The sequence below is a fragment of the Poecilia formosa genome, unplaced genomic scaffold (genome assembly GCF_000485575.1).
Source record: "Poecilia formosa unplaced genomic scaffold, Poecilia_formosa-5.1.2 Scaffold369, whole genome shotgun sequence".
Taxonomy (NCBI): Eukaryota; Metazoa; Chordata; class Actinopteri; order Cyprinodontiformes; family Poeciliidae; genus Poecilia; species Poecilia formosa.
This window is the reverse complement of record NW_006800308.1, coordinates 394,096-421,588: the sequence shown is the minus strand read 5'-3', so window position 1 is coordinate 421,588 and position 27,493 is coordinate 394,096. Positions and strand designations below refer to the sequence as shown.

General features: G+C 39.0%; 1 protein-coding gene across 5 annotated transcripts in view; it reads right to left on the bottom strand.

The window, feature by feature from the left end:
- The window catches only part of dscamb (Down syndrome cell adhesion molecule b), a 124,316-nt gene that overhangs the window by 8,171 nt on the left and 88,652 nt on the right, over positions 1 to 27,493 (bottom strand). For 3 of the 5 annotated variants that reach the window (XM_016662340.1, XM_016662339.1, XM_016662342.1), the window contains exons 9-28: positions 26,969 to 27,247; positions 26,173 to 26,292; positions 23,750 to 23,929; positions 12,207 to 12,403; positions 11,578 to 11,674; positions 11,195 to 11,323; positions 10,939 to 11,106; positions 9,645 to 9,715; positions 9,145 to 9,388; positions 7,920 to 8,066; positions 7,459 to 7,614; positions 7,222 to 7,361; positions 6,954 to 7,107; positions 6,742 to 6,859; positions 6,491 to 6,657; positions 5,762 to 5,860; positions 4,617 to 4,805; positions 4,057 to 4,347; positions 1,013 to 1,189; positions 63 to 93 (exon numbers count right to left, since the gene is read on the bottom strand). In XM_016662340.1, the coding sequence (XP_016517826.1) occupies positions 63 to 93; positions 1,013 to 1,189; positions 4,057 to 4,347; positions 4,617 to 4,805; positions 5,762 to 5,860; positions 6,491 to 6,657; positions 6,742 to 6,859; positions 6,954 to 7,107; positions 7,222 to 7,361; positions 7,459 to 7,614; positions 7,920 to 8,066; positions 9,145 to 9,388; positions 9,645 to 9,715; positions 10,939 to 11,106; positions 11,195 to 11,323; positions 11,578 to 11,674; positions 12,207 to 12,403; positions 23,750 to 23,929; positions 26,173 to 26,292; positions 26,969 to 27,247 (3,154 nt within the window). The remainder of the gene's footprint in view (positions 1 to 62; positions 94 to 1,012; positions 1,190 to 4,056; positions 4,348 to 4,616; positions 4,806 to 5,761; positions 5,861 to 6,490; positions 6,658 to 6,741; positions 6,860 to 6,953; positions 7,108 to 7,221; positions 7,362 to 7,458; positions 7,615 to 7,919; positions 8,067 to 9,144; positions 9,389 to 9,644; positions 9,716 to 10,938; positions 11,107 to 11,194; positions 11,324 to 11,577; positions 11,675 to 12,206; positions 12,404 to 23,749; positions 23,930 to 26,172; positions 26,293 to 26,968; positions 27,248 to 27,493) is intronic. The other 2 variants (XM_016662341.1, XM_007575105.2) reach the window with 1 other exon arrangement.

Here is a 27,493-nt window from a genome sequence, read left to right as displayed (position 1 = left end):
AGTGATTTATGTTCTGTCTGAAAGCAAATGAGCGTGCACAAATCAAAATTAGGAATACATACCTCATCAGCATTTCTGCCAGGCTTTTGGCATCTGTGAAGTCAGCAAAGAGGTGGTTAGTACCACAAACGGCCTCGTCGGAGTTGTGAAGGTACAGAACTGGGACTACTTTACAAGCATGTATGATGAGTCCTCTTACTGAAAGGTACTTCCGATCTATTAGAGCCTTGCAAAATACACACACACTCAAACTTTCTTAATACAAACTTACTTTAGCATCATTCTTGCCTTTATTGCTGTTGTTTTCACAGACTTGAGCATTCGGAAGATTTTAACGACATTCTGTATCATTTAGTAGCACTTTATTTGAAGGGGTGTGAATAAGACTGACATTACACTATCATAAACACAACGTAACACCTGTTATGAAGGAGCCTTCATGAATGTTTATGACTGTTGACACATAGTGTCATTCGGTAAATAATGACACGTTTAATGCAAAGTTATACTAAAAGTTGCATTAAAAGTGTCATTATTTACCGAATGACACTTCATGTTGACAGTCATAACCATTCACGAAGAGTCCTTCATGTTCATAAATGGTGCTATATTATCTTTATGACTGTATTATGTCAGTCTTATGCACACCCCTTCAAAAAAGGTGTTGCCTATCATTTTGTGCATCTCTCAGTTTGTCTGCAGTTCATATTCATCAGGGTTCACACACAGTTTCTATTTTAAAATTCCACATTTTCCCAGAATAAAATGCAAAAGAATCAAAAAAATAATAATAATAAATGACGCTGTGTTAGCTGATCCGGAGGTGTGGTAAAGAAACACTGCTTTGTGAAATGAATCAGCTCTTTAACAGTTAGATTGTTTAATGTATGAAACATTAAACATAAATTAGAGCACAATTTGGATTTTTGAAACCTATAATCTGTTTAAGGCTTAAAACAATTGCAGCAGGTGGTACACTTGTCCAGGTTTTTTATTGTTGCTAAAGATTTACCTCTGAGTCTTTTGAGCCTTTGCTCCCTCCGTCTCCTCTTTAGCACCATTAGCATTATAAAAACCAGCACGGCCACGACCAGGACGGAGGTGATGGTCACCACCATCTTCAGCCCTCCGCTGCCTGACATGTTGTCTGAGATGGGATCTCCTGTCTTCAGCAGAGGAGGGATGGTACCTTGGCAGAAATGGAAACCGGTTAGATATTTCCCGTGTAATTCAAACACCAGCCTCATCAGTGTTGACCTTAATGCCTGTGGAGGAAAAGAGGAGTAAGTTTTATGTATCACGGAAAAGGATCATGAGGATCAAAAACTCCTGGGAAATATAGTTTGATAAGTAATTTTCCATTTGCCCGATTTTTATATCCACTTTAAAAACTAATCATTCCTGGATATTGAAATTTTATATGTTCTTTATTACACTGCAGATACTATTGAATTTTCCTCCTGTCCATTACACAGTAGAGTGCACTGTTTAGTATGCAGCGGCTCAGTTCCTCCCTCCCTTAAGACGCAGGATTTGCAGGATTATTAGGTAAATGTGCACTGAGACTGTAGTGAAACTTTATTTTATAAAAATTTCTTACCGCACTTTATCTGACAGCAGTCAGACAGGAAGGGAGGGAGGGAGAGAAGAAGTGCAGCAGAATAACGGTTGATGAGAGTCCAACTCGGGACCGCCTCTCTGTACGGGGCGCCCGCTCTAACCGCTGCGCCACACGGCATCCCTGTAGTGAAGCTACACTGACGCCACTCCCTAAAGACTTGTCCAAGTAAATTGCATTACTGCATTAAAACCAATGTGCATCAAAAACAGTAGAACCTTCCCCATTCCTTCCTGCCGGTCACATTAACTGTTAGTGTTTGATTTAGAGGTATTAAACAGAACTAAAGCTATGTTCTCGTTTCACTTAGATGTCTGTTTTATGAGTTCTCAGATCAAAATATTCTGACTTGGAAAGTCTCAAGTCGCTGAGCGGCCTCAAGGTGAATACGTAACGGCAAACGAGGCGGCACTCGCTTAAACAATCACTTTCATTATCTATGTGTACGACTCATGACCAAACTCACTCATGACACTGAACTCACTTTTCCAAGGTTGGTAAATTTGCCAATAGGTTGTTCATAAGCCTAATGGACTCAGTGGAGGGTTTCTCTTAAGTTGGTTGGTTAGAGAACTTCAGTCTTTTATGTACTGTATGTTGTTAGCAGCCTGGTAGGAGGCGTCCATACCGGCCTGCAGTTCTTCATTTGTATAAGCAAGTTTTCAGCAAACAACACAACCTGTCACTTCCTCATTATTTGTTTTAGCTGGCAGCCTTCGCAGGTTGAATATACTGACATTAAAACCGGAGGACATGTCCACGTCATTGTTGTTGCCATGGCTTTCATTTCGCAGCATCACAGAAAAGTGCTGTGGCTCGTATGCAACCCAGCTACATAAAGGACAGAGATTTTTTTTTTTTATCATGGGGATTTGTGTGCTACACTCATGAGTTTTTCTGAACACCCATATTTGATCATAATCTTCCACAGATGATCTCCATTAATTGGGTCCAAGTGCTTTGGTTCGATCTTATGATATATAAAAACCCACGTTTGACACTTTGTTCCTGACATTTTTTTCTGAAGCTCCCAGATTTTATTTGAAACCGTTTCCTCGGACCTCGTTTTATCTTCACGAGTGGCTTAATTTTCAGTCATCACATGTTGAAAACATTCCTCAAAGGTTTTGGTTCATTTCGCCATGATGGCATTATGCAATTGCTGCAGATTGTACTCTACTTGAATGGAATCTGATGACTGCGGAAGGCACTGGAGCAACATTGAATTCACTGGGATATTCAAGAAACCAGTTTGAGAAAACTGGAACTTTGTGGCATGAGCATTATTCGATGGGAGGTAGACATCAGAAAATACAAACAACGTAATCTTTGTAAAAACCAGGCTCGTTTCACAGTCACTTAAATACATTCTCCACCATTCTGACGCTCAGTTCAACTTTAGCAAGTTGTCTTCAACGTGCGCAAGTCCCTAAACGCGCTGACTTAACAACAAACTTAGTAGGTGTTCCTAATAAAGTGGCTAGTAAAGGTGTGTCTTTCTGGTTAAAATAGAAAAGAGTTAAGACACAATATTTGTAGGAGAGTGCCGAGTCCGTGTTAGCCTGAGAAGCAGAGCTATCGATTCGCTGTCAAAGTGACAACAGCATCCACATATATGCCTTAGCCTGGAGACACAAACATGCGCTCATGACAAACTAACAGACAGCGTACACAGTTCTGCAAAAACACAGAAACAAGCAGAGAGTCTTGAGTGCACCTCGGGGGCGTCACCAGCTGCCTTCATTCCTGACAGGTTATATGTTTTTTTTTTTTTTTTTTTTTCTTGCTGAGCAAACACAAAATGCAGTCCTGAAAGGCACATAAAGCAACCCAATGGCCTGCAGAGACTCTGATGGCCACCCGAGTTTTCTTTCTGCACTTCCGAGGCTGGATGCAGGCAGGACTGCAGAGAAGTTTGCAATATAAAAACTGTAAGCCTGTTATTGATTAGACTCAAAAACAGCCTATAGATTTATCTTGGCTGCTCAGTTCCATAGACGCCTTCCTACTTTCCGACTACTAATGCCTCACATTAAACTTTATGTTTAATATCACATGGAGAATGGTTTTCCCTAACAATGCTGTGCTGTATCCAGAGCTTTTTTTTTTTTTGCTAACTGTCTTCTACTGTTTTTTAATGATTTTGTGTCAGTATTTTCCAAAATGTGGTTTACAAAAGAAAACTTCTCATTTCATCTTCTCAAATGTGTATTGTCTCCTCCTATTGGACGAGTGTTGACACTTTCCCACATCCCTGCTCCGCATCATCATTATTCTCTACATCTATTCCTGAAGTTTTCTGACCACTAATCGCACAATCAAATTTTCTGAATACCACAGAGTGTTGTCCAACAAAACAGTTTCTACTTTAACTGTTGCTCACTGGCTCAGGGAAGAATGATCGTGAAACGCAATCACAAACTTTCCTCCCAACTTACTTCCATCGGCGTTTAGAGTAGCGAAGGTGACCCGTTTCTCCGCTGAGCCGGCGCTGTTGGTGACCTTCATCTGAAGCTCGTACCACGTCGCCTCCTGCAGGTCGTACAGGATGTAACTCTTGGTGAGCGAGGTGCGCTGGGCTGTCGTCCATGTGGCCGAATCCACCGCGCGGTACTCCAGTATGAAGGAGGTGATTGGACAGCCGCCGTTGTTCCAGCCAGCCAGGTTGAGCCTGGCCCGGGTGGAGTTGATGCTGGTGAAGATTTCATGTTCTTTGGCAAATTGTGGTTCTGAGGAAATGACAGAAAGCAGAAAAACTGGTTTAAATCTCTAAAGTTTTTAACAAAATGCTGATTTACCTGATGTTTAATTGTAATATCGTTGTTTTACATTAAATCAAAATGTTTTAAATCTGTTGCAATAGATGCAAAAAAACAAAACAAAAAATGTTCTCAAATCTGCAAGTTTTAACCTCGGAGATCATAAACGATTGTTATGGCAATTTGTTTAATTTGAAGCTTAAAAGCTAAGAAAAAACACGGACATCTACACTGTTCACCTTTCCCGTGGGTTTTTGCTTCAATGATCTCGCTGATGCGTCCTGGACCCACGGCGTTCTGCGCCGTCAGGGTAAATTTGTACCATGTGCCACACTTCAGGTTCTCCAGACGATATGACCGCTCACTGGGGCTGATGGGAAAACTGCCCCATTGTTCACTGTTGTCCTCCGAGTACTGCAGGATGTAGCCTGGAAAAAAGGAAGGGGAGAAAAAGGAAGAAAGCTGAAATAAGTCAATATTTAATTCAGAATAAATATGATTTGTTTTTTATTACTTATTTGAGTGTGAAAGAGTCTTATTGAAATCTGGAGGAAGCACCGAGGTGAAAACCGCATAATAAAACCACTATTTACAGGTGGCTGAAGGCTACAAAAGGAGGCAAATTTCCAGTTTTATGGTAAAATTCAAAATCTCAATCAGAAAGAGGTTGCGAGGCGTCTCTTGTTTCTGAAAGAGAACTTCTCTGCTACACATTTCTTTAATACAATATGTGGTAACCTACTTTATTTCAGGTGAATTGCATTAAATTCCACAAGCAAGTAATATATTTGGCTACCTGTATGATCTTTTAATGTCCTCACATATAGACCTCTGTGACCAAGATCTTTGTGGATTACGTCCAAACAGCCATAACTTGATCTCCTATGTTCAGCAGGGATTTGTTCTGGTGAGTGTGTTCTGGTGATGGATGATGTTGTGCGGAGGAAAACAAAGCAAATATAACAGAGAAAGCATCTTGAGCAGCTGCTGTGGTGACTACAACACAAAAGAAAGGAGCAGTTTGGTTAGGAGCAATGATAAATCACCACAAATAGTCTCGTTGTGATTGCGCTGTAAGATGGAACGCTTTAATCTTCCTCTAAAAAGAGCCTAATCTCTTCTCCTGCTTTTTAATCTAGCTTAACTGTTGTGCTGTAGCAGCAAATAATGAGACCCGTTCACGGAACGGCGGAGTTAGACCAAAGTGCAAGAGGGAGGGACAAAGGCTATCACAAAACACAGACGGGGGATGATTGTTTTCACGTTTGTAGGAGGCTCCTTATTAGTGGCCGCGTTCGTCACGTTCAGTTGTAACAAACTTTCCATTTCGCTTCAATGGCTATAGATGATTATGTGTGAGTTTGTTCAAGGGTAACAACCTCACCTCTGATAGAGCTCCCGCCGTTGTCTCCAGGTATCCATGACAACGTGATTGATGTGGTGGTAGTCTTGGTAACCGTGAGACGTGGCTGGTCAGGGGGTACTGTGGATGACAGGTCAGTGTATTGATCATGTTTTGGGTGATTATTTATTTATTTATTTATTTATTTTTTACCAGTTTGTGGTTTTGTAATAACATAAAACAATCAATGCTCAACAATTATAATATACAGTGACGTTAAAATACATCGAAAGTGTTTTTATCCTGACTGTAGAGATTATAATAATGATTTTGTTCTTTTTTTTTTTTTAAAGACAAGCAAACTTGTGAAGACAGAAAGCAGAGGGTTTATGGCTGGGATAACTTTCATCAATATTAAATCAACACCAAAACAGCACAAAATGATAGAATATCTGCGTAATGTGAAGCGTTATTAAATTAATCACAAGCAATCCTAAAACCTTTGAGTCAATGACTGACAGAAGTGTTTAACTGCTACCTTTGTAACACCAGAAACAATTAAATTAAGTTTAAACTCATGAGTGCTACTCCTAAACATATTTCAGTTGGCATCTCTCCTCATGATGAAAAACGTTGTCGACTTAGATTGTTGTGACCTTTTGTCACCACAAGCACGCTGCTTGTGGTGACAAAAGCTTTGTAAATTGGGACCCTTAGATTGTTTTGTGGGTGGAAATGTTGATCTTTATCATTTAATGTTTAACCACTTGCCTTGGACCTGCAGGTTCAGTGTGATCTCATCTGACCCATAGTTGTTACTGGCCACACAGCTGTAGTTCCCAGAGTCCTCTGCTTTCACTGTGCGGATAATGAAGCTCCCGTTCCACTGGACGCTACGGCGACCGTCCACGATAACAGGTGTAGGCGTCCCGTTTGTGCTGGGAATAAACAGGAAGATTCAACACTCCCAGGCATAGCTTAGCCTCTGGCTGTAATGCGACACGTAAAGGCTCCTGGCTTACTTTCCCTTGAGCCACTTGATGGTGGGAAGAGGGTCCCCGACAGCTTTGCAAGGTAAAACAATGTCCTTCATCCAGGGGGTGGTGACTGTGCCATTAAACGTCAGGATTCTAGCTGGAGCTGAGAACAACGCAAGCAAAACAGGTACTCACGAAAATCCCTCAAATCAAACACAATTCAGTGGAAATCATTCCTTCAGTGGAGGATCAAGTACCTTTCTCCAGAGGCTCCACTGTGATCTTCTCACTGTTGTTGCCATGCCCCGCAGCAGTCACCGCCACCACCCAGACGCTGTACTGGCTGTTTCGAACCAAATTTGGGATCATGTAAAAATATGCATCGGGAGAAGCCTCGAACTCACTCATCACCTGTAAAACCCAAGCGAGGATAGAAGGACAATGTAAAACAAGGCTGCAGCAATGTTTATGAAATTTGGAAATTTGGCATCGCTGCCTCGGACAAATCTCGTCGTATATAAATGCTAATACCATGGGATGCAGGTTAGAGCAGAAGACGATGTATTTTCTGATGATGCCGTTAAGTTTAAGTGGAGGCAGCCAGGAGACGAACACAGCCGAGCTGCTGTTGGCCACAGCCTTCACTCCTGCTGGCGGACCAGGAGCTAGGGGGAAAAACACAGACGTTTAATAATTAACTCTCCAACAGTAAACACATTAAGATAGGTTACAGAAAATACTCTTTTTTTTTTTTCCCCTCACCATCCTCTTTGGTCCGAACATAAATCTGTTCACTGCGGACTCCGTCTCCAGCGTTAGTGAAGGCTAAGACCTGGATGCTGTAGTTGGTGTACTTCTCCAAACCGTTCAGCTCCAGAGACGGCTGATCGGTCGTCACGTTCCTAATTTCACCCAGTTCTGACACAGACGAGGAGATACGCTAAGGTGTGGATCTGCTGCTGCTTCTTCGGGGAATCAGTAGCAATTCAAATAAAACAGCTTTGACTGATTTTTTTGTTTTTAAGTTCAGCCACAGAGCTGGTTTATTCCAGGAGCAAACTGAACGTATATCGCCGTAAACATCAAGATGAAGCTGGCAGGTAATTTCGCTTGTTATTAGTGCCTCGTCATCTTCCCTAATTACTTTTATATCCTCAGAAATTCAGCAAACATTGCAACAGACAGACAGACTGACTGACAGCCAAGAGTGTGAACGTCGGTACCTCCGTCAGGCAGGTTGGCCCAGTAGATTACTCTGTAGCCCTGCAGGTTCCCATTGAGAGCTTCTCTGGGCAGAGACATCCAGGACAGTGAAATCACCTCTGGAGATTTGGCCACTGCCAAGACGTTTTCAGGAGGCCGAGACGGCACTGTCAGGGATAAAAGAGGAGAGCTTAGGCCTGATAATGCTTCTGAATGTTTGATCAAGTTCTGAAGAGACAGTTTTAATCACTGGCTGGAATCTGAGTAAAAACATAAGTTACATAAATAATTACAAAGGAGTTGATGTTATAAATGTGAATTTTTTTTTTTACGACAGGCATCTAAGGCAAGGAGATGTTGTTAACAATAGTTGGGGGGGGAAAGCAGATTTAGTCGTCTTGGTTCTCTGAGCAATTCATAGATCTTAGTTATTTGATTCAATGGGGACTCATTAAATTAGCCAATATATCCAAACTGCTGCTTGCATTTGATCAGATAAAACAACATTTTAAAAAAAAGGTTGTTTTCACACAGCTACTCTCTTTCTAACCAACAGTTTACTCTGTATTATACTTCAAAATAATCCCCTTTTTGTTGGTAAACTGCAAGTTTCTACACAATTTAAGATAACATATCTTTTTAGTTTACAGTGTTTTCGTTGCAATTTATTTCAAAAGCTCAGCCTCAATTTATGTTTTATATTTTTGATTTGATATATGTGGCATATATTCTTCCCTTGGTTTGGATTCGATGCGGCACACAGGCAGCAATACGTTATGTAAAACGAATAACACTTTGACATGTGAGACAGGAGAGCAGCAGAATCAGAAAACTAAGATTGTGAAAGCTGCGCTTCTGTTCAAAAGGTGTCCAGTAGATGGAGTCCTTACACAACAATCTATGCACGTAATAGTCATGAATGAGTTGAGATTTCTTAACATTTGGTTTTGAAAACAGTGTCTACAGTGTCTTAGAAACATTTAGATTTTCTCACGTTAAATTAGTTTTATAGGCGTTTATGTGTTAGCTGTATTAGATTTTATTTGTCCTTTTCTTTCCATACCACCAAATAAGTAAATAAATAAATAAATAAATAAAATAAACTTTCTCTTGAGCAATAAACTAAAATCCTAAAGAAATGCATCTTTTAGTGGCCGTGTGGCAAGATGTGAAAATGCTTAAAAGAGCATGAATGTTTTCCCCAGGAATAATAACATTTTAGGTCCCTCCTCAACCCCAGCTCACCATCCTCCAGGGTCTTGGTTACCACCTGCTGTGAAGACGGTCCTGTCCCAGCTCTGTTTGCAGCCTGGACCACCACACTGTACTGAGTGAACTTCTTCAGGTTGTCCAACACGATGCTCTCTGTGGTGTCTCCTGTCGAATCCACGCCGATGATAGTAAACTGGTGACTCCCACCGGGACTGTACTCCCTGTAGCCCACCTGGTAGCCGCGAATCACACCGTTCTGCAGATGCTTCTGGGGAGGCTGTGGGTGCGGATGGCACGGGGTGATGAGGAAGCACAGACAGGTGAGCATCACATCTGATTATGTTTTTTTTTTTTTTAAATCTCACCTGTTTTCATTGTCAGATAGTGGAAAATATTTTAATATGCTGACACTTGCAATAAAAAATATATATATTTAATATGTTCTGTCAGGCTCACATAGTGAAAATATCCAAATATAACCATTACGAGTCAAACCCTAGCTGACAAAATGAGACATGAATTTATGAGCGTACCTTCCAAGACACTTTGATGCTCTGTGGGGACGTGGGCTCCAGAGTGACATCTTGTGGAGGGCCGTCCGGAGCTGTGAATGACGTACATTATTTACCATTACCACAACTCCACACTGAAAATAGGAAAGACAACAAAAAAAACACAATTTCCCCACTAGATGGTGCTCTTGAGCTAAGAATCGCTCCGTACACCGTCTCACTCTGATAAACATTAAAGCTTTCACCACAAATCAGTAAAGATTTTTTTTTTTTTTTTTTAATTCCAACATCTTCGATTTACCACTTAAATAATGAGACAAAAATGATAACACAAGCTCTTCATAACTTCAGTTCAGTTATTAATTAGACCAAATGTGCCATTGCAGCAAGCTGTAATGCCCAGGGGGGAACCATTATAAGCAATTGAGGATAAGTGAACACTTACCGGAGTAACTAAAAGCAGTAGTGAATGAGTATGTTTCTCATTTTTATGAAATTATAGGTTCAACAGCTATGCCGCTATTATTTTTTAGGATGATCATAATTCCTTGGGAAATTGTCTTACTAAGCAACCATCTAAGAGCTGTCAGAACCAGAACAGATTCTGGCCAAAAACCAAAACTTAAAAACATATAATTATACAGGGAACATTAACTTCCTCCAGCAACAAATAGTTTTATTTACTTTTGTTTGTCTTCAACGTAATGATTAAAATAAATACAGTTTCTTTTGCAAGATGCAGAACTATTTTCTCCATTGAAATAAGTGTTTATTTTAACCCTATTTTAGATGTAGTATCTACTTTATCACATATTTTGAAATGGCCACTAACACACTGATAATTTATGTGAGTAAATGTCTATTTGTCTATTTAAATGTATTTTAATGAATTATGTTATCATTTCTCATGTGACTCCTTTCATGCAACCACATGTGTTTATGTCTTTTTACCTGTGAGTGTGTGTCACCAGTTTCTGTGTAACTCAAGGAGTGTTCCCTGCTTTGTTAAAAAAATGCAGGACTACCATCAAACCTCCCATGATTCGAGTCGCACTCCCAGACTGGTGGTGGAGTCTGTGCAAGTTTGAATGAACTAAAGGAGGGCATTTTGACTCTAGATCAGGTTTATGGTAAATTACACTATTTTTTTTCTTTTTTTTTACCTCCACAGTGTCATAAATTACATATTTTGATTCTTTTTTTTTTTTTTTTTTTTTTTTTTTTTGCTTGGTTTGTGTAGTTGATCACCTGCGGTTTTCAGAAACATCAGAGTTGGCAGCCATATACGTGTGATATCTAGTCAACGCTAACTAACCTGCTTCATCAGTGGTGATGGTGAGTTCGTTGCTGGGGTTGCTGTTGCCAATAATGTTCTTGGCAACCATGCGGATGTTGTAGGTGGAGGAAGGATGGAGGTCTATAATGGTGGCTTGGTTAAGCTGCGGTGACACATCTTTGGTTACCTGGGCTGACAACCAAGAAGCTGGAAGAAACAAAATGGGAAATTGTGAAAGTACAGTTAACTTTAGTGTAGTTTTCTTTTTGATCTCCTTTTTTCCTTCTGTTTGTACCTGATTTGTTCTTGCACTCAATATCATATCCTGTGATAGGACTGTTGCCATCAAACCCCATGGTCCAGCGGAGAGCTATGGTTCGATCTTTCACCTCCCGGATCTCCACCTCTGGAGGATCAGGAGGTTCTGAGGAAATTTAAACAAATGCAGTACGCTTAGAGAGAAACAAAAAGCAGATATCCGCAAGCAGACAGGCACAGAAGAAAGACAAATCTGATGGATTTAATCCATTATAATATTACCAGTGAGATCACATAAATACCAGTATGTACGGCTTAAACTTTAATAAGAAATAATAAAAGAAATCCTTTCTACTTTAAGGTTTTATTCCACATCTCCTAAAAACAACCTTCATGAGCTTAAATGATTCAAAATCTTACCTTGCACTGTCAGCTGTATGATGCCTCTGTCCTCGCCGAAGGAGTTGATGGCATGACAGGAGAAGAACCCCGAGTCCTCACGAACTGTTGGCATGATCTGCAGAAATATGCAGCACACTCTGCTGGACTTTCAAAAAGGTACAGTTCGACTACCACTTCCAAATATAAACTATTCTAGTCACTGAATCGGGTGTGACTTTTTTTCCCCCTGCACTTTACTTTTGTCCTGGAATTAAGTAAAAATCCTCATTTCAAAGCTTAAAAGGAGAATTAAAACTAATATTTTCTAACCAAATATGTGTTGAACTAAAAAAAAATTACACATTGCGTTCACACCCGATTACAGGTTTCTATCTTTTCACATTTTGTCCCCTTAATTAAAGAAATTATCATTTGAAGACAGTTTTTATTTTTTATTTTTGCATTTACAAGTCTTTAACATTAAAATTTGCTGAAAGATTTTAAACTTTTGAGTGTGACAAAAAAAAAAGCAACATGAGATGAACTCTGTGGGAGGTCAAATACTTTTTTCACAGTGCAGAGTTTTTTTTGACTCTTCTTCTTTTCCTCTGAGAGCGACGTCACTCCCCTCACATTCAGTTAGATTCACAGTCACACTGATTGCTCACCACCAGTGTGGAGATGACTTCGTCAGCCACCTCTTTGACAGTAACCACGTATCGGCTGGTCTCGGGGTTGATGATTCGCTCCTCTTTCTCCCAGCGCACCATGATGGGTTTCTCCCCGTGAGCGATGCAGCTCATCCTCTTCTCCTCGCCTTGTGTGGCCAGGGTGGTGTTCGGGTAGGAGGTGATCATGGCTGGTACTGGGGAGCAGAAGGTGATGAGATAAAATTAGAAAGAAGCGGCGAATCACATAATTGACTGACTACGCAAAAAAAAAAAGAAAAAAAAAAAGAGATAAATCTGTGTGAAACGCTTAACATTTACATCTTGCTTTGTGCAGGAAAAAAAAAAAAACACGGCTTCACTTTTTCTGAGATAATCGTGACAACCATTAAAACACTCCAGGGACCGTCATGAAGTCATGTTTGAGTCTGCCTGTCTCCCCCAATGCTGAGAGATTGAAAAGGAGCCCTTAAGGTGAACCTGCGACTGCTTTGATAACGCCAGCAAACGGTAACACGCTGCTTTTCTGAAGATGAGGCAGAAGGATGGGGAAAAAAGATTCGACTCCTGTGTGAACTCCCATCAGTCTGAGAGTGGAGCCAGTCTGGCTCTACGCCGTAACCACACACCGAGCTCATTAGCAGCAGATCCAGTCAGCGTGTGAGTGTGTGTGGATCAGTGTGTGTGTGGATCAGTGTGTGTGTGTGTGGATCAGTGACATGAACGTATGCTGTGAACGTTTCACCTTCCTTCAGTTTGAAATCACTAAACACTGAAACACATGCATACTTCTCATTTCATCTTTTTTTTTTTCTTTTTGAAGCTGACTTCTGATCATAACGCTGATACTGTTGGATGATGCTTTCAGTTTTTTTAAATCTTAAATTACTGAATTGGATTTGTGTTTTATGTCCTTGTGGAGATTGATGAACATAAAAGATTTACTTTCTTCATCTTGCCATATCTTCTCTTGTCAAATCATAGCTAAAGAATGTGATCGCTCAGACGTCCATCTGTTCACAAAGAATATGTAAAACAATATAGCATTCAAAACATTTTCTCTTCTTTCATTATGACAAGTTTGACTTACAGCAGCACATGCATAAGTAATATGTCTGTCACTAGTCGTAATTAACTTTGAATATCCCAACTATTTTTAAGATCCAGCTCCTTGCAGTGAATCAATAAGAGGAATGATTCGATTCTTGCTTGCATTTCTGCGTCAGTTCGCTTTAGAACATTTCGCTGCGCTAATCTGTAAATGTTTGCTGCACCTCTTCCAGCTTTGCACATCTAAACTATTTCATTTATTTATTTATTTATTTATTTTTACAAATTCTGCATTACAAAGAAGCTCAAGCTTGGACGAGGAACATCTATTAACAGCAATATCTAAGTACTTTGACTAGGTCATTCTAACATACAGTAATTATGCTTTGATCTGACTGTGTGTTTAGGACAGTTTTCCTGTTGGAAGACGAACCTCCATCTCAGTCTCAAGTCTTCTGCCACCACAACACAGGTTTTCTTCCAGGATTATCTTGTAATGAACTCCATTCATCTTCCTTCTAAGTGGAATCAGTTTTCCTGTCTCTGCTGAAGAAAATGATCCCCGGAGCATGATACTGCCACCACTATTGTTTTATGTTGTGAAGGGTGCTTTCAGAGTGATGTGCAGGTTTGTCTTTGTTTTGTTTTTTTAGTCACACAACATTTTGCATTGTGTCAGATTGTTCCGTTTTTGACTGGACCACCTTTCTCCCCCCACGGTTGCTGCGTCTCTCACATGCTTAATGCTAAGCTGCTTACAAAGCTTCTTCCTTGTTTTAAATAAAGCTCAGATTAGTTGAGCGCATGACTAATAAGTCGCCCAGTCGAAATATTCTCCCACCTGAGCTGTGGATCTCTGCAGTTCCTCCAGAGTTACCAATTAATCTGTTTCTCAGACTAATAAACTACCTGACCGGAAAATAAGCCTACCTCTCTTTCAAACTTCTCCACAACATTATGCTTCACTTCTCTGGTGTTTTCCTTTGTCTTCATAATTTACCTGCTTGCTAATGAAGCCTTCACAGAACAGCTGGATTTGTCCTTTTTTGAATACATTACATACAGGTGGAGTTCCTTTACAAGTGGGTGACCTATGAAGCTACTGGTTGCACAGAATTTTATGGAGAAGTATCAGAGTATAAATACATGTCACACCTGAATTTAATCACATTAATCACTTACTTTTCACTTCCCAACTATTGACCTGAAACTGAGTCTAATTGTTTTGCCTTAGTCTTCATAAATTAAAATGTTCCTCATTTTGTTCCCAAATCATTGGACATTAGCTCAGTAAAGCAGTTGCACGTCGTTGGTTATGACACAAATAATATTTTTTTGTTGGCGTGACGTGCAAAAGCTTCTGCACAGAAAATTATGAAACTCATTTGGTGTTTGTGCTATGAGAAGTCATTTGTTTTTTCTTGACAGATTTTTTTTTTTTTTAAAAGCTCAATTTTAAAAAATAAATAAATACTGAAATGTTTGTAAGAAAATTTAGGTGAAATTCTCTACAATACTACCAAGATTTGATAAATTAGACTTAGGGTCTTCTTAGTTTAGGAAAACTGTGTATTCCTTTGCCAAGTTACACGTAATGAAAAATCATGGCTCATCAAAAATATAAAGGCTCCAGCCAAACTCACTGTTCACCTTTATATGCATTTGTAAAAGACAGCCTGACACATGATCGGTATAACTTGTTATTATTATGATATTCATTTAATGTTTATGGTATCTGGGGAGCCAGCATGATGTAGGGAACACCGTGCCACTGTACAGAGCAGTAATGTCAGCTACATGTGGCAGATCCTTGTGCAGCACCGGTTAGAGGTCTTTGCTTCCTAGAAAAGATGCAGTTTGTGTGTCTGAGTCAGTGTAAATGTCTGTACACTCCTGAATAACATATCAGCGAGCAGGAGTGTTTCACTATGTGTGCATATGCACGAGCGTGTGCGTGTGTGTGTGTGTGAGTGGCTGTGTCTGGGGGAGCTAAGTGGGCGAGCAAAGGGAGCAGAAAAGACTTGTGCTCATGACACATCTCAGCCTCGGTACACGATGGAGAAGAGGGAGAGAGCATGTACCCCTGCAGCGTTAACTATGATCCCTCACTCACTCCCTCTATCTCCCTCCTTAGGCTCCCACCAGGACAGCCATGATTTAATGATGAGAGAGACCACTTTGATTATTCGTACACAGCAGACTAGTCCGCTGGCCGTGCCGTTGTCTCTCACAAGCACAAACACAGACATGCACGCACCGAGACAAGCAGATACGCTCGCATTCAGAAACACACAGTGACAAACAAAGACTTCCTGGGCTGCTCTGTGCTGTGCATCTGTATGCAATGATAAAGAAAGAATGCATGCAAGTTAAAAAAAAGAAAAAAAACAACAAAAAAAACAGAAGTAGAGACATGCTCACACTGTCGAAGACACATGCTGTACAGGAGTTCCACGGATCAAACTGCATTTATTTTGACTCTACGCATGAGCTGCAGTGAAGTGTTACATAGTTTCAAAAAAATTGTATTCTGAATTTGTTTGCCTTCATTTGGCCAAATAAATGCTGCGGATTATTTTAGTGATGCTACAGCAAACACAGTTTGAAAAGACCTCTAATATCTTAAAAATTGTATTTTATCACACAATTACAAACAAAAAGATACTAGGTTAGTTCTTTAATTCACATATAATAAGGTTTATGATGTTTGGACTGAAGCTGGATAGCTTTAGCTAATCACTGACTCCATTTGACAGTTTGTTGTGTTAAGAAGGAGGACAGAATGAGCCTCATTGTTTTTCTCCAGCAGCCATTTTGGACTTGGCAACAGCCTGATCAGACTTCACTGAACCTCTTCCACAGGAGGAAATGAGAAATGATTGAGTGGTAAAAAAATTATGCTGTACAATAATGTTAATCTTAATAGATTTTCTTAATGACTGTAGTTCACACAAAATAAGAAAGTTGGATGACTTAAGCTAACATTAGCACTTTACCAGATAAGTGACTAGCAAAAGCTAGTGCTAGTTTTTTTTTTCTCCACAAAAATAATTGTATTATCTAAATTCAACTCTAATTAGACACTGTAAAGTGTTGGTTTTTCTTTTTAATCTGTTAATTTTAATGGATAATTTAACTTTATATGGGTTTTCCAATAATAATGGTTACATTGTCCCAGCATACATTGCCCCCCAAAAAGACCTGCATTTTGGGGGGCTGTTAGTGTGCACAAAGGTTGAAAACACAGCATCTGCAGATTGACAGTCACTGATTGGCAAAGGGGTGAAGTCACTGGTTGCATCACAAGAGCAACTCTACAATAATCCAATCAGTATTTGTAAAAACTCAACAGAGAATTAAAGTATTTGGAGATTTAAGGACAATGTCAGACGAGCAGTATGTTAACATACCATGTCCACCATTGTTGTTTTGCAGTGTTTTTTTTGTTGTTGTTTTTTGCCACATGCAGATTATGTTGCACGACTTTGTACTGGAAAACCCTGATGGGTGTAGAGATACTTCGAGTCGGCTCAAGCTGTGCTGCTAGGTGCTAACAGAAAAGGGCCATTTGGCAGCTTTAATGTTGCTTTTAAGGGTCCAATGTCCATAAACCATTGGTTGTGTTTAATCATTAAAGGTCTGGTTCTGTTAATCAAAATTGGGATGTCCTTCACCTTTAATTTGAGATAAAACATAGGACTGAAGAGCTAAAGTTATCAGCTATGCTGCCAACACTGTTTGGTTCTTTCTATAAATTTCTACTTTTTTTTTTTTTGCTTGAATCTTCTTTGACATTCTATATTCAATAATTTCATGTAGCATTTCAAATGGTTAAGCCACCATGTTTTCCTTTACAAACCTGTTTTTGTCTCACTTTTTATTTGTATTTGTTTTATTTTTCCAATCTTTGTCCTTCATCCTTCATGTATGTCAACGGGAAAATAGATCTAGTTATATTAATAGGATTTTGAAGCCATGTCTTGTTTTATACTAATTTAGATCAGCTCTCTTTGAAAGATTAAATGAATGTAACATACCAATTACAGCATCTACTCAATTGGTAAAACTTCCACGGTTGAAGCAGAGCAGGTTCATATCTCAATGACTTAATGGGTGTCACAACGACGGGTCACCGTTCCAACAATGAGGAAACATTGAGACATTCAAGACTAAATACCCAGGTGTAGCTTAGAGTTTGCAATTAACCTAGCAAATATGTTTTTGGACTCTCAAAGAAGAATAGTGTCCTTGAAGAAAAACAACTTCATTGAGGCGGAAAACATGCACCACACAATGTTGACTATTACGACCGTCACAATGGATGGACGGATGCCTGCACACGAAGAAGTTATTGATAACAGTAAAATGTAACAGTTGGTCTCTACTTTGTATGCTAAACTCAGACCAACAATTTGGAAGCACATGTTGCACACACACACATGCACACACACACACACACACACACACACACACACACACACACCCTACGCACAACATCCACCCACGCAAACAATCACACAGATCCGCTGAACACGTTTGCCTTTGTTTCCACATGCTACCTTTCCATGCTAGAAGCAGAAAAAGAACAAAATCAAAGAGTTGTGCTGTTTTCATGTGTTTATATTTACACGTGAGGTGCTTGTATGTTAGTGTGGGTTTTTGTTTTGTGTGTCAGACTTGGGACTGCCTATGTTTAAACCTCATTTCTTATTCCGATCCAGCCCCGCCCTCTCCCTCGATCCCCACACCATCATTACCTTACTCACTGCCCCCGCCGAGAAAGCTGTTGATTTATTTTGCATAGCAACTATGAATTTTAAGTGAGTCCTATAACTGTGGTTTCCTCTGCCCCTTCTCTAATGTTATTGCTCCTTAATGGGAACTTATTTCCCCATCCAAATCTTAGACCTTGGCAATGCGAGTTAGCATCAGTGAAGATCATGTTTGCTCATTTGAGCAATTTTAAAAATAGCACCAATGAAAATTTTAAGCGTTTTGCTGCCTACACCACAGTGTGACTACATTAATTTATCTGTGCAATAAGACACATTTCAGTCTCTCTTTGACCTTGTATCAATATGCTTGTGCAAGTGTGGATGAATCAAAGATAACACGTTATCTGATCTTTACTGATCTTAGTTGTGCTCCAGTGCCTCACGCTAAGGTGAGGCTTTTTCATCTTCTCATCTAATCTCCCTGCATCTACCAGGCAGCACTCACTTTGCCCCGGGCTAAATGTATTCTTTTTCATAGTCTGTAATTGCTCCGTTGATGTGTATTTCTTAAAATGCAGCAGTGATACAGGGCTCTTATAATAAAAAAGCAGATGGGAAAAGAAAGACGTGTGAGTAGGAAGACGAGAAAAAAAGGGAACGTAGAGGAGGTAAAAATGAGAGGGAGGTGCAGAGAGGTATGGAGGGACCAGGCTGGAATAGAAATTGGGGATGAGTTTGGGTGTTCATCTCCTTTGACCGCACAGTCACCTCACAGTGTGAGACATTGCAATGTTTTCTGTAGCACAATAGAAGAATCACGCTTGAAACAGTTATTTAACGCCAAAAAAAACTAAATTATCCACAAAAGCATCAATTTTACAACATAATTAGTTCTATAGATCCCTGAAGCAAGTCAGTTTTTCACTTCTGATTTTTGTTTTCACAATTGGCTATAATAGGTTTGATCAGTTTTACACATGGTTTCTTACACTTCTTTTTTGTCTTCCAATAAAAACGGATTTAACAGCTAAATTAGATATAAAGACGTTAATGAAAATTACACAAACCTCTTCACCTTCCTGTAAGTATGAGAAAAATAAGGCAATGATCACAAATTAGAAAGTGTTTCACTGGCTTAAAGAAACTATGCAGTCATTTTTCATAAACCAGGATGTTATTGGAAAGTTCCCTTATTTAACTCAGCTCACAAACTAAGTGAAACAAATCTTATAGCTTAATTAAACACAGAGTGGTGTTTTGAAACTTTTATTTTTGTTAATTATGACAATTTTTTTTTTTGCTTACAGCTAAAACAACATTCAATAGCTGAATATACAGCAGATCAAAAAAGAATAATTCAGAAATGAGGGCTTACTGAAAAGTATGCCACAGGTTGCTTAAAGGTTGAACTTTTTATCTGACAAATGGGCCCCATCAGGACTCGTATTCTAATTTAGTAAATATGGTTTGTTACTTGTTTCTCCATTGGTGGCTGTATGATGTTTGCAGAAATGACTTTGTATTTTCGTGTTTTTATGATGCAAAGCACTTTGTTGCTGAAACATCATGTCCAAATAAACATGTGTGGCTGATTGACTGTAGTACTCGGAAAAAATGGTTGGAATTGATAACTATAACAATAATTTCAGGTTTTTTTCACTTCACACATTCGGTTGTGAAGGTATGATGGATATAATTTTCACTAATTTACCAATACTCAACTTGACTCCTTACAAACCTCGTGGTAGAAAATATTTAATTATTTTTGGGGAAAAAATCACATTGATGTTTTTTTTTATTATTATTTCAACAAATAATTGTAGAAATACTTACAAAAGAATCAAGAATGACCTTAAACAATTTCAGTTAGCAATGAATATCTACATCAGACTGCAGTTTAAAGAAAGACATTGACAGCAAAGTAATGCTTACTCACTTTGAAAAATGCTGCAATTATTCAAAATGTGCTGATTCAGCAATCCAAAATTTCCTTTTAGATGTGAATATCACCATTAAAAAGAAACTTTAAAACTGCTGTTTTGCCTTTTGAATCTGTCTGTACCAGATGGCGGTGTATAAACAGAGAAAGACAGAGTGCAAATAAAGCAGAGCAACATGCAGACTACTCTTCCCTTGAGCCCCATGGCAGCTTCTAATTGAGGTATTGACTGATTTAAATGAGGCTGAAATGCACTCAAGAGTTCAATCGTCTCATGCTGGCATTCACAACTGCACACACTGCATGGAGCCAGAATGCACAGATTGCACCACACATGGATACACCAATATCCTCAATAATAAAACGCCCTCAGTAAGTATAAAGACTAAAATATGTCCATGCGAGTAATGTTTATTTAAAAGTGAAAACAGAAAAAAAACATTGAGCTGCAGACATGATAGTATCAGCAGGAATACATCTTGTATTAAATAGCACCATGGGCTTTTTAGTGCTGTTGTTTATGTTACATATTCATATGCTGTTTTGTCTCTGCAGATTCACGGCTATTTGTTCTTTCCTGTGTTTTTGCAGGAGTAGAAGCAGACTTCTATGCTTTCTCAACTTCTCTTTATCCTTCTCTCTCTCTTCTATTCTTATTTCCCTCTTTATCTTTTCAGTTTCGGCCATCTCTGCAAATTGCATTTGAAATGAACACACATATATAAAACAGTGGAAAAAAAATTAAGCCTCATTGGTTGTTCCACCAAATATTAATTTCTGAACTTTTCCTGAGTTAAAACATTAGTATTGTTGTTTCTAAATGAATACAAACTTTTTTCTTTGCATTATCTGAAAGCACTGCATCTTTTCTCATTTTCTGCAAATAATTTTTTTTTGCATTTTTGCTTGGAATTTTGGAAACATGCTGTCAGTAGTTCATAGAATAAAAGAACAATGTTCATTTTACTCAAACATCTATAAAGAGTCAAATCAGAGAAACTGATAGTTTTAAGGGATCTCTTAATTTTTTCCAGAGCTGAAAATGTCTGTGTCGTAATGCTCCAGTTGTGAAAGTAAATGTGTTGGGTTTCTCCCTGGCACTCAATTCTGAGTGCTACACTGTTGGATAGGACACACATGGAGAAAAAAAAAAAATGAGTACAGTAATGGTCTCCACTTTTCAAACCGCTCATGTGAGTAAGTACTCCTTTATTGAAAGCGTCTTGAATACTTAAGTACATTTTGGGAATTGAAATGTGAAATGTGATCTGCTGATGAGTGAAAAGAGTGTGGCTGAGCCAGCATGTAATGACTTCAGACACCAATAACAGCAGCGTTAGAAACATAGAGTATTGTGTCGGGGTAGCAAGAAAATAGGGCTGCATCTGAGCTAAACTAACTCATAAAAGATGTAATATTGCCAAAAAAGAAAAAAAATTAGTACTTTTATGTGTGATTAAAGGACAATTTTAGCTTTGCGTCTGTAAACACAGTTATTGCAAAACTAAATTATTAGTAAATGTGATGTAGAATCACCTCCATATGAGCAAGAAACAAAATTTAATAAAAGTAAGAGACAAAAGTTTATTAAAAAAAGACTCGCTTAAATCGAATGGTTTTTAAAAGGAACCATAAAGAGTCTAAATAAACGCAATCAATGTTACTGTAATTGTACAATATACACCTTAGTTTATCCATACACCAAAAACAGCATAATAATTGAAGCAAGCAGCTGCAGCAAGGTGCACTTAAATCTTATTGCTGTTTAATGATGCGTAGATGACATAAACAGGACTAAGATCAGATAAGTTTTACCTTAAAGCAGTTTTTCTACTTAATCATATACTATATTTTATCTAATATTTTAAATTCTAGTCAAAAAACCTTTTATTTCAATGCTTATTTGTATTTATTAAATCTTACTTAATGCTTATGTGAACATATATATTCTGAAGCCTGGTTGTAAGAAAAAGTTATTTGAGTGGACCATAAAAATGTAACTGAAGATCCCTGCTAAAGCTTTTTGTTCAGAGATAACAACACTGTTGAAATACAAAAAAAAAACCCTGAGAGCACTTTGTGTTGCCCCTCATAACAAATAAACCTACACAAACGCAGAGATAGACACATTTTCTCAGCAGAGATACTGTTTCAAGGCTCTGGAGCAGAGTGAGGAAAAACATGCCGTCCTATCCGTCCTCCTTACATGTGTGTAAAGTACATGCGCATACACCAGCAGGAGGCAAACAACACCAGTATGAATAAACTCATGAAAAAACTGATGTGCTTTTCTGCTACTGACAGAAAAGCACATCAGGTTGGTCTATAAAAACCAACCATGTGCCAAGAATATCAGGGCTATGTGACATTGCAGCTGCTTTTTGTAATCCTACTGTTAAACGTATAAAGTATAGTCATTTAATAAGCTTGAATTTTCAGTTGCAGGTCTTTATGACCTTACATCCATTTTGTGTGTATGATTTAAGCTCGATATTCAGCTACAAGTCGAGTCCACAGCAGCTTCTACCAGGATTTTCTTTCTCTGTGTGTGGTAGAACGTGGATAAGTGAGGTTAGCACAGCCATAGGTCAGCTTGCTGCATAGCAACTGGATGCCACAGTCAGAAAACTGACCTATGAAAACACAGTATGTTTGTTTCTGAGTGGGCTTTCTGCAGTGCTGACAGCTTCCCAGCCTTGAACACTGGGAGACATAATCACGGTGACACATAAGCATCTACGGCACGTCAACGGATATCACTGATATAAAAACGCAGATTTACCCACGAGGACAGTTCCAAACACATTCTCTTCTTCCAGAGTGGCCATGCACCGGGTCAGACCGAAACCCCCGTTTTCAAACAGATAAAATCTCCTCTATTGAGTCCGTCTGATACTCATGTATCAGACGGACGAGGGGAGAAGGAGACGGAGAGGAAGATAAAATAGAGACAGAACTGCCCATCAGCAGGGAGGCTCATACTCCAGTTTGATGACTGTAAGTGAAATAAGCTCTCCTCACATCTAAGCGCCATGAAAATGTGGAGCCACTCCTGGCGCTGCAGGGAGGACTGGGGGGGGGACACGCTGATGCTTAGCAGAGTCTCTGATTTTTATCACATAAACTACTGAAGAAAGAATTGCTGCGCTTGCTGTTGTTAAATTATTGACAATTTTTCAAAACCCTGAATTTGAGTCTTAGATTTTTTTTCTTCTTTTTCTACTAATATGCTTAAAAGTGATGATCACCATCAAGTTTATTTTCACTACATGGCATCAGAATCCCATTAATTCTGAGCATTTCAAATATTTACCTTAACCTTTATACTCGTTGATAACAATTGCAAAACACACAAACACCTCAGATTTTACCTTTAACCAACATAAAGCTCATTATTCCTTCAAAATGTCCAAACAATCCTAAAATTAGGCCAAAAAATAAAACAGGGCTTTGGGCACTCTTTTGGTCTCTGGTGCCAAAGCTGATTCTGAATTATAATAATCTCTTTTTCCTTATTATGAAAGGAAAAAGAGATGATTTAGGGCTGTAAAATCCCTTTCTTCACGATTCTGAGTAAAAGATGAACTTCAATCAGTTAAACTGCTACTTTGAATCTTAATTCCCAAGTCTACCCCTTACAGTCCAAAGTAGTGGAGCAGAATTAGTTTGTTCATCCTTGTTGTTATCCAATGATCTATGAACTCCAACACAGTTTAACAAGGCTTACTCAAACTATGTCACATAATCTAATTTTGACAAATTGAGGTGTGATGATTATCGCGGGCTTCATGAAACAAACAAACAGAAACTACAGCTCGTCATTAAACACCAGTTCTTACTTTTGACGGTGAGGTACATGGACTTGCTGACATCAGCTCCGACGTCGTTGCTGACCTTACACAGGTAGAAGCCGCTGTCGTCCTCCAGAACGTGTTTGATAAGCAGCGAGCCGTTGCTCAGCAGCTGGACTCGAGAGCCGCTGTTCAGAAGGATGGGCTGAAACTGGGGGACGCCGGCACCTGATGCAAGAAGATTAGGCAAAAAAAAAAAAAAAAAAAAGATATGTTTTTTTTAAGGAAAAGCAGATACTGTACATAGAACATGTCTTACAGATTTCCTGTTACATTTAAAAGTTTTACATCATCAGACAAACTAAAGTAAAAAAGCAATTTTCAAATAATGATTCAAATTGTTAGGGGAATCCGAACCACCTAATAGCGGGCTGTGCCTTGTTTGGTAGCAACAGCTGCAATCAAGCGATTGCAAAAACTACCGATGTGTCTTCTGTGTGGAGGAATTTCCGGCCCAATGAAAAGTGGCTTTAATTCAGCAACATCAATGATTTTCCGAGCAGCAACACACAATCTAAGGTCACACATGTTAATTGGATGCAAGTTCAGACGTTGACTAGGCCACTCCTAAACCTCTATTTTCCAGAGGTTGAATTCCTGTTGAATTGCTTTTTCATTGTCATAACCTGAATGCATTTGAGCTGCACCTCATGAAGTGATGCCTTCGTGTTCTCCCTCATGATATCCTTGCAAAATATCATATCAAAATAAACTTTTTTTAGCCTTAAAACACATTTGTTGTGTACTTGGAGTCTCCAGGAGTGTGGAAATGTTGAATTTAGTCTCTTCTGCTGCTGCATAGATGTATTTATATTCTGATTGGGTAAAATTGTTCAATCAGTTCAGTGTTTTCTATTCACATCACAGTATTTGCTGCAAAACTGACAAATGAGATCAAGGACTTCCGCTTACCAGTTTTGCAAATCTGCCATTTTTATGTCTTACAATGATTTCCTGGTCTAAGTCCAAAACTGATAAAAAGTCAAAATGTTGTCAGCTGATTTTACACACAATTTCTCACGCTCAACATCAACATCACCCCAACATCAGAACCTCTTCAAAGTGCCTGGTTAAATATATTTTTTCTTGGAAATGGAGCCACATCAAGGAGGAAAGCTGAGCTCGCGTTCAGCTCCTTGAAGACAAAACCGCACCGCCTATTTTCAATAGTATTATTACATAAACAGTTTGGTATTGTTTTTTTTTGTCTCGGGAAAAACACGCTCCAAATTCATTTAGCGATGTTCTTAACGCAGGCGTTAGATAACTCACTAAATATGTTGAGATCTTGCCGTCGAGGCATATTCATTCATATTGTGGTAAAATGGTCTGGCTTGAACATGTAAGACTGGATGGACAAGTCTTCTGTTGTTGTTGTCTTTTAATCAATTTGGGGATAAAAACTTTGTGTGCTGCTAAATAATCATATTTTTGCTGTCGAATTTCAAAAATGGTCGAATGAGGTTGAATGCTACGCTCTATTCAACGTCTTGTATTTAATTTTTCTCTTGATCCTACTGTGTGATTATTGAAAGTTAACCAACATTATTGTTAATTACGTTTAATTCAGAACGTAGCAAGTAAGATAACTACATATTCACGTAAGGGCAGGCTAGGTTAGATGGATTATTTCCCAAAAATGTATCAATTTGACAAAAGCTCTGCTTATTTTCTCTCCTTTGAAGATCTAAAGCATTTTAGAAGAAATATGGCAGAAATCTATAAGGGGGAAAGATTTCTCACAGTCCTGTATTTGCATTGCTGCTATGTTTATCTGCCCATACAGGAATGTAAACCAAGGTACACCTTTCATTTTGGCAACGTACAATAAAAATATATGTCAAGCTGGGTGTTTGCTAATATCTTATTGAACTGTTGAATCTACAGAAAATATGATAGACATTCCAAAGAACACAACTAAAGCAAAAAAAAAAAAATTAACATTGTAATAATTTCCCACAGATCTTATTTTAAATACTACAAATTATTTTACTAATAACTCAGTCAGTCAGCTCCATCCGTTCACTGTGATCCAGAGTTAGCGAGACCCGACGCCTGCCTCTCATGAATTCACAGGCAGAGCCCATCAAAGACAGAAAAACACATCTGATTCTTTTATTCCTTTGATCACTGAAGCTGGCCGGCACACACAAATACGCACACACACACCCACGCACACACTTATTCAAAGTCATTCTACTCTGTTGTTGTCCTTCTTTCATCCCAGGTTATATGAATGATGAAGCAAACATCTGGGCCCCCTCTTCATCTGCACTGCTCAAGTGGCTGAACGCACCTGCTGCCCTGCTGTTTCCCACTCCATCTGTTCAGTCAGCCTGCGCCTCTCCCTGATTTTCTCTTGATTAAGGTGGAGACTCTGCGAACCCTCAAATCATCTGTGCTTAATGTACCTTTGGAGTGTTCCCAAACAATAGTGGGTGGTGGATAGCCTTCAGCAGAGCAGTTGAGGGTCACAGTTTTCCCGTAGATCCCGTCTTGGTCCTCAGGCTGAACCACAAACTGAGGTGGAACTACGCGCAGACACCAACACAAACGGAGAACAGTTTATTATTATGCACCATACATTTGATGTCTTTGACACAGGGAGAGTGTATTTTCATTGGGGAAAGTAAAACCAAGAAATGCACAGATGCATGTTACTTTTGTTTGCACAGATTTGATCAATGACTGGTCAGAAACTCAAAATTATAATTTTTTTTTTTGTTTGTTTTTTTTAGAATTACAGAAATATCTAAAAATTAAGTCAAAGAGAAGAAGAAACATGTTTGAAAGAAAACTACTTTCTTTGAAAATGTATGCCAAGTTGGGTGCTTGCTAGTATATTATTGAACTTGAAATTCATAGAAAATATGATAGACATCCAATAACTTTCGCATGTTTGACGTTCAGTCAGGAACAGCGAGAAAGACTTAGTAAACAATAGGAATGTTTTGTGGTAGGAAACAGCTCTTTTAAATACTACTAAGAAAGCAATGTGAAACAACTTGTGCTTCTATTATAAAATAAGTATCACTCTTAGGAAAAAAAAACATTTTTAATAGTCTACAATTGACAGCAGAATGTTAACTCTACAAAAACTGGAGGTCAGAAATGGACTACACAAGTCTCATTGGTGAATCTCTAGTGAAAGCCTGCAGGCATGCAGCCGAGGGTCACATCAAGGGTAAAGTTGGTTTGCTTTCTTACCTCGAACAATAAGCTGACTCTGATGCTCCACGACGGCGGCCTCGTTTCGGGCGATGCAGGTGTAGTTGCCGTTGTGGTCGGGTGTCAGGTTGTTTATCCGCAGTGAGCTGGTGAAGTCGATGTTGTCGACCGTCACACCCAAGCTGGCGGGGATCGGCCGTCCGTCTTTCTGCCAGGTGATATCCAACGGCCGGTCGCCCGACATGACCACGCAAGGTATGAACACGCGCTGACCGATGGTGAAGCGCTGAAACTCGAAGGGCTGGATGTATGGAGGGACTGCAGACAAGAGGAAAATAAAAACACCAGATGCCATTTTTAGGTTTCTCACCTACTGTAGCTGCAGAAATAATCTTAACCAACTCATGTATTTTTTTGGCCATTTGAAATCGGATAATTTTGACACAGTGTAAAATACCGTATGAAACTTGACGTCTGTGAAAAAAAACCCATGTGTGGAGCAAACAAGTCAGGTCAAAGGAAGGGATATATGTTCGTTAGAAGAGAAAACGCTTTGCCGAAGGT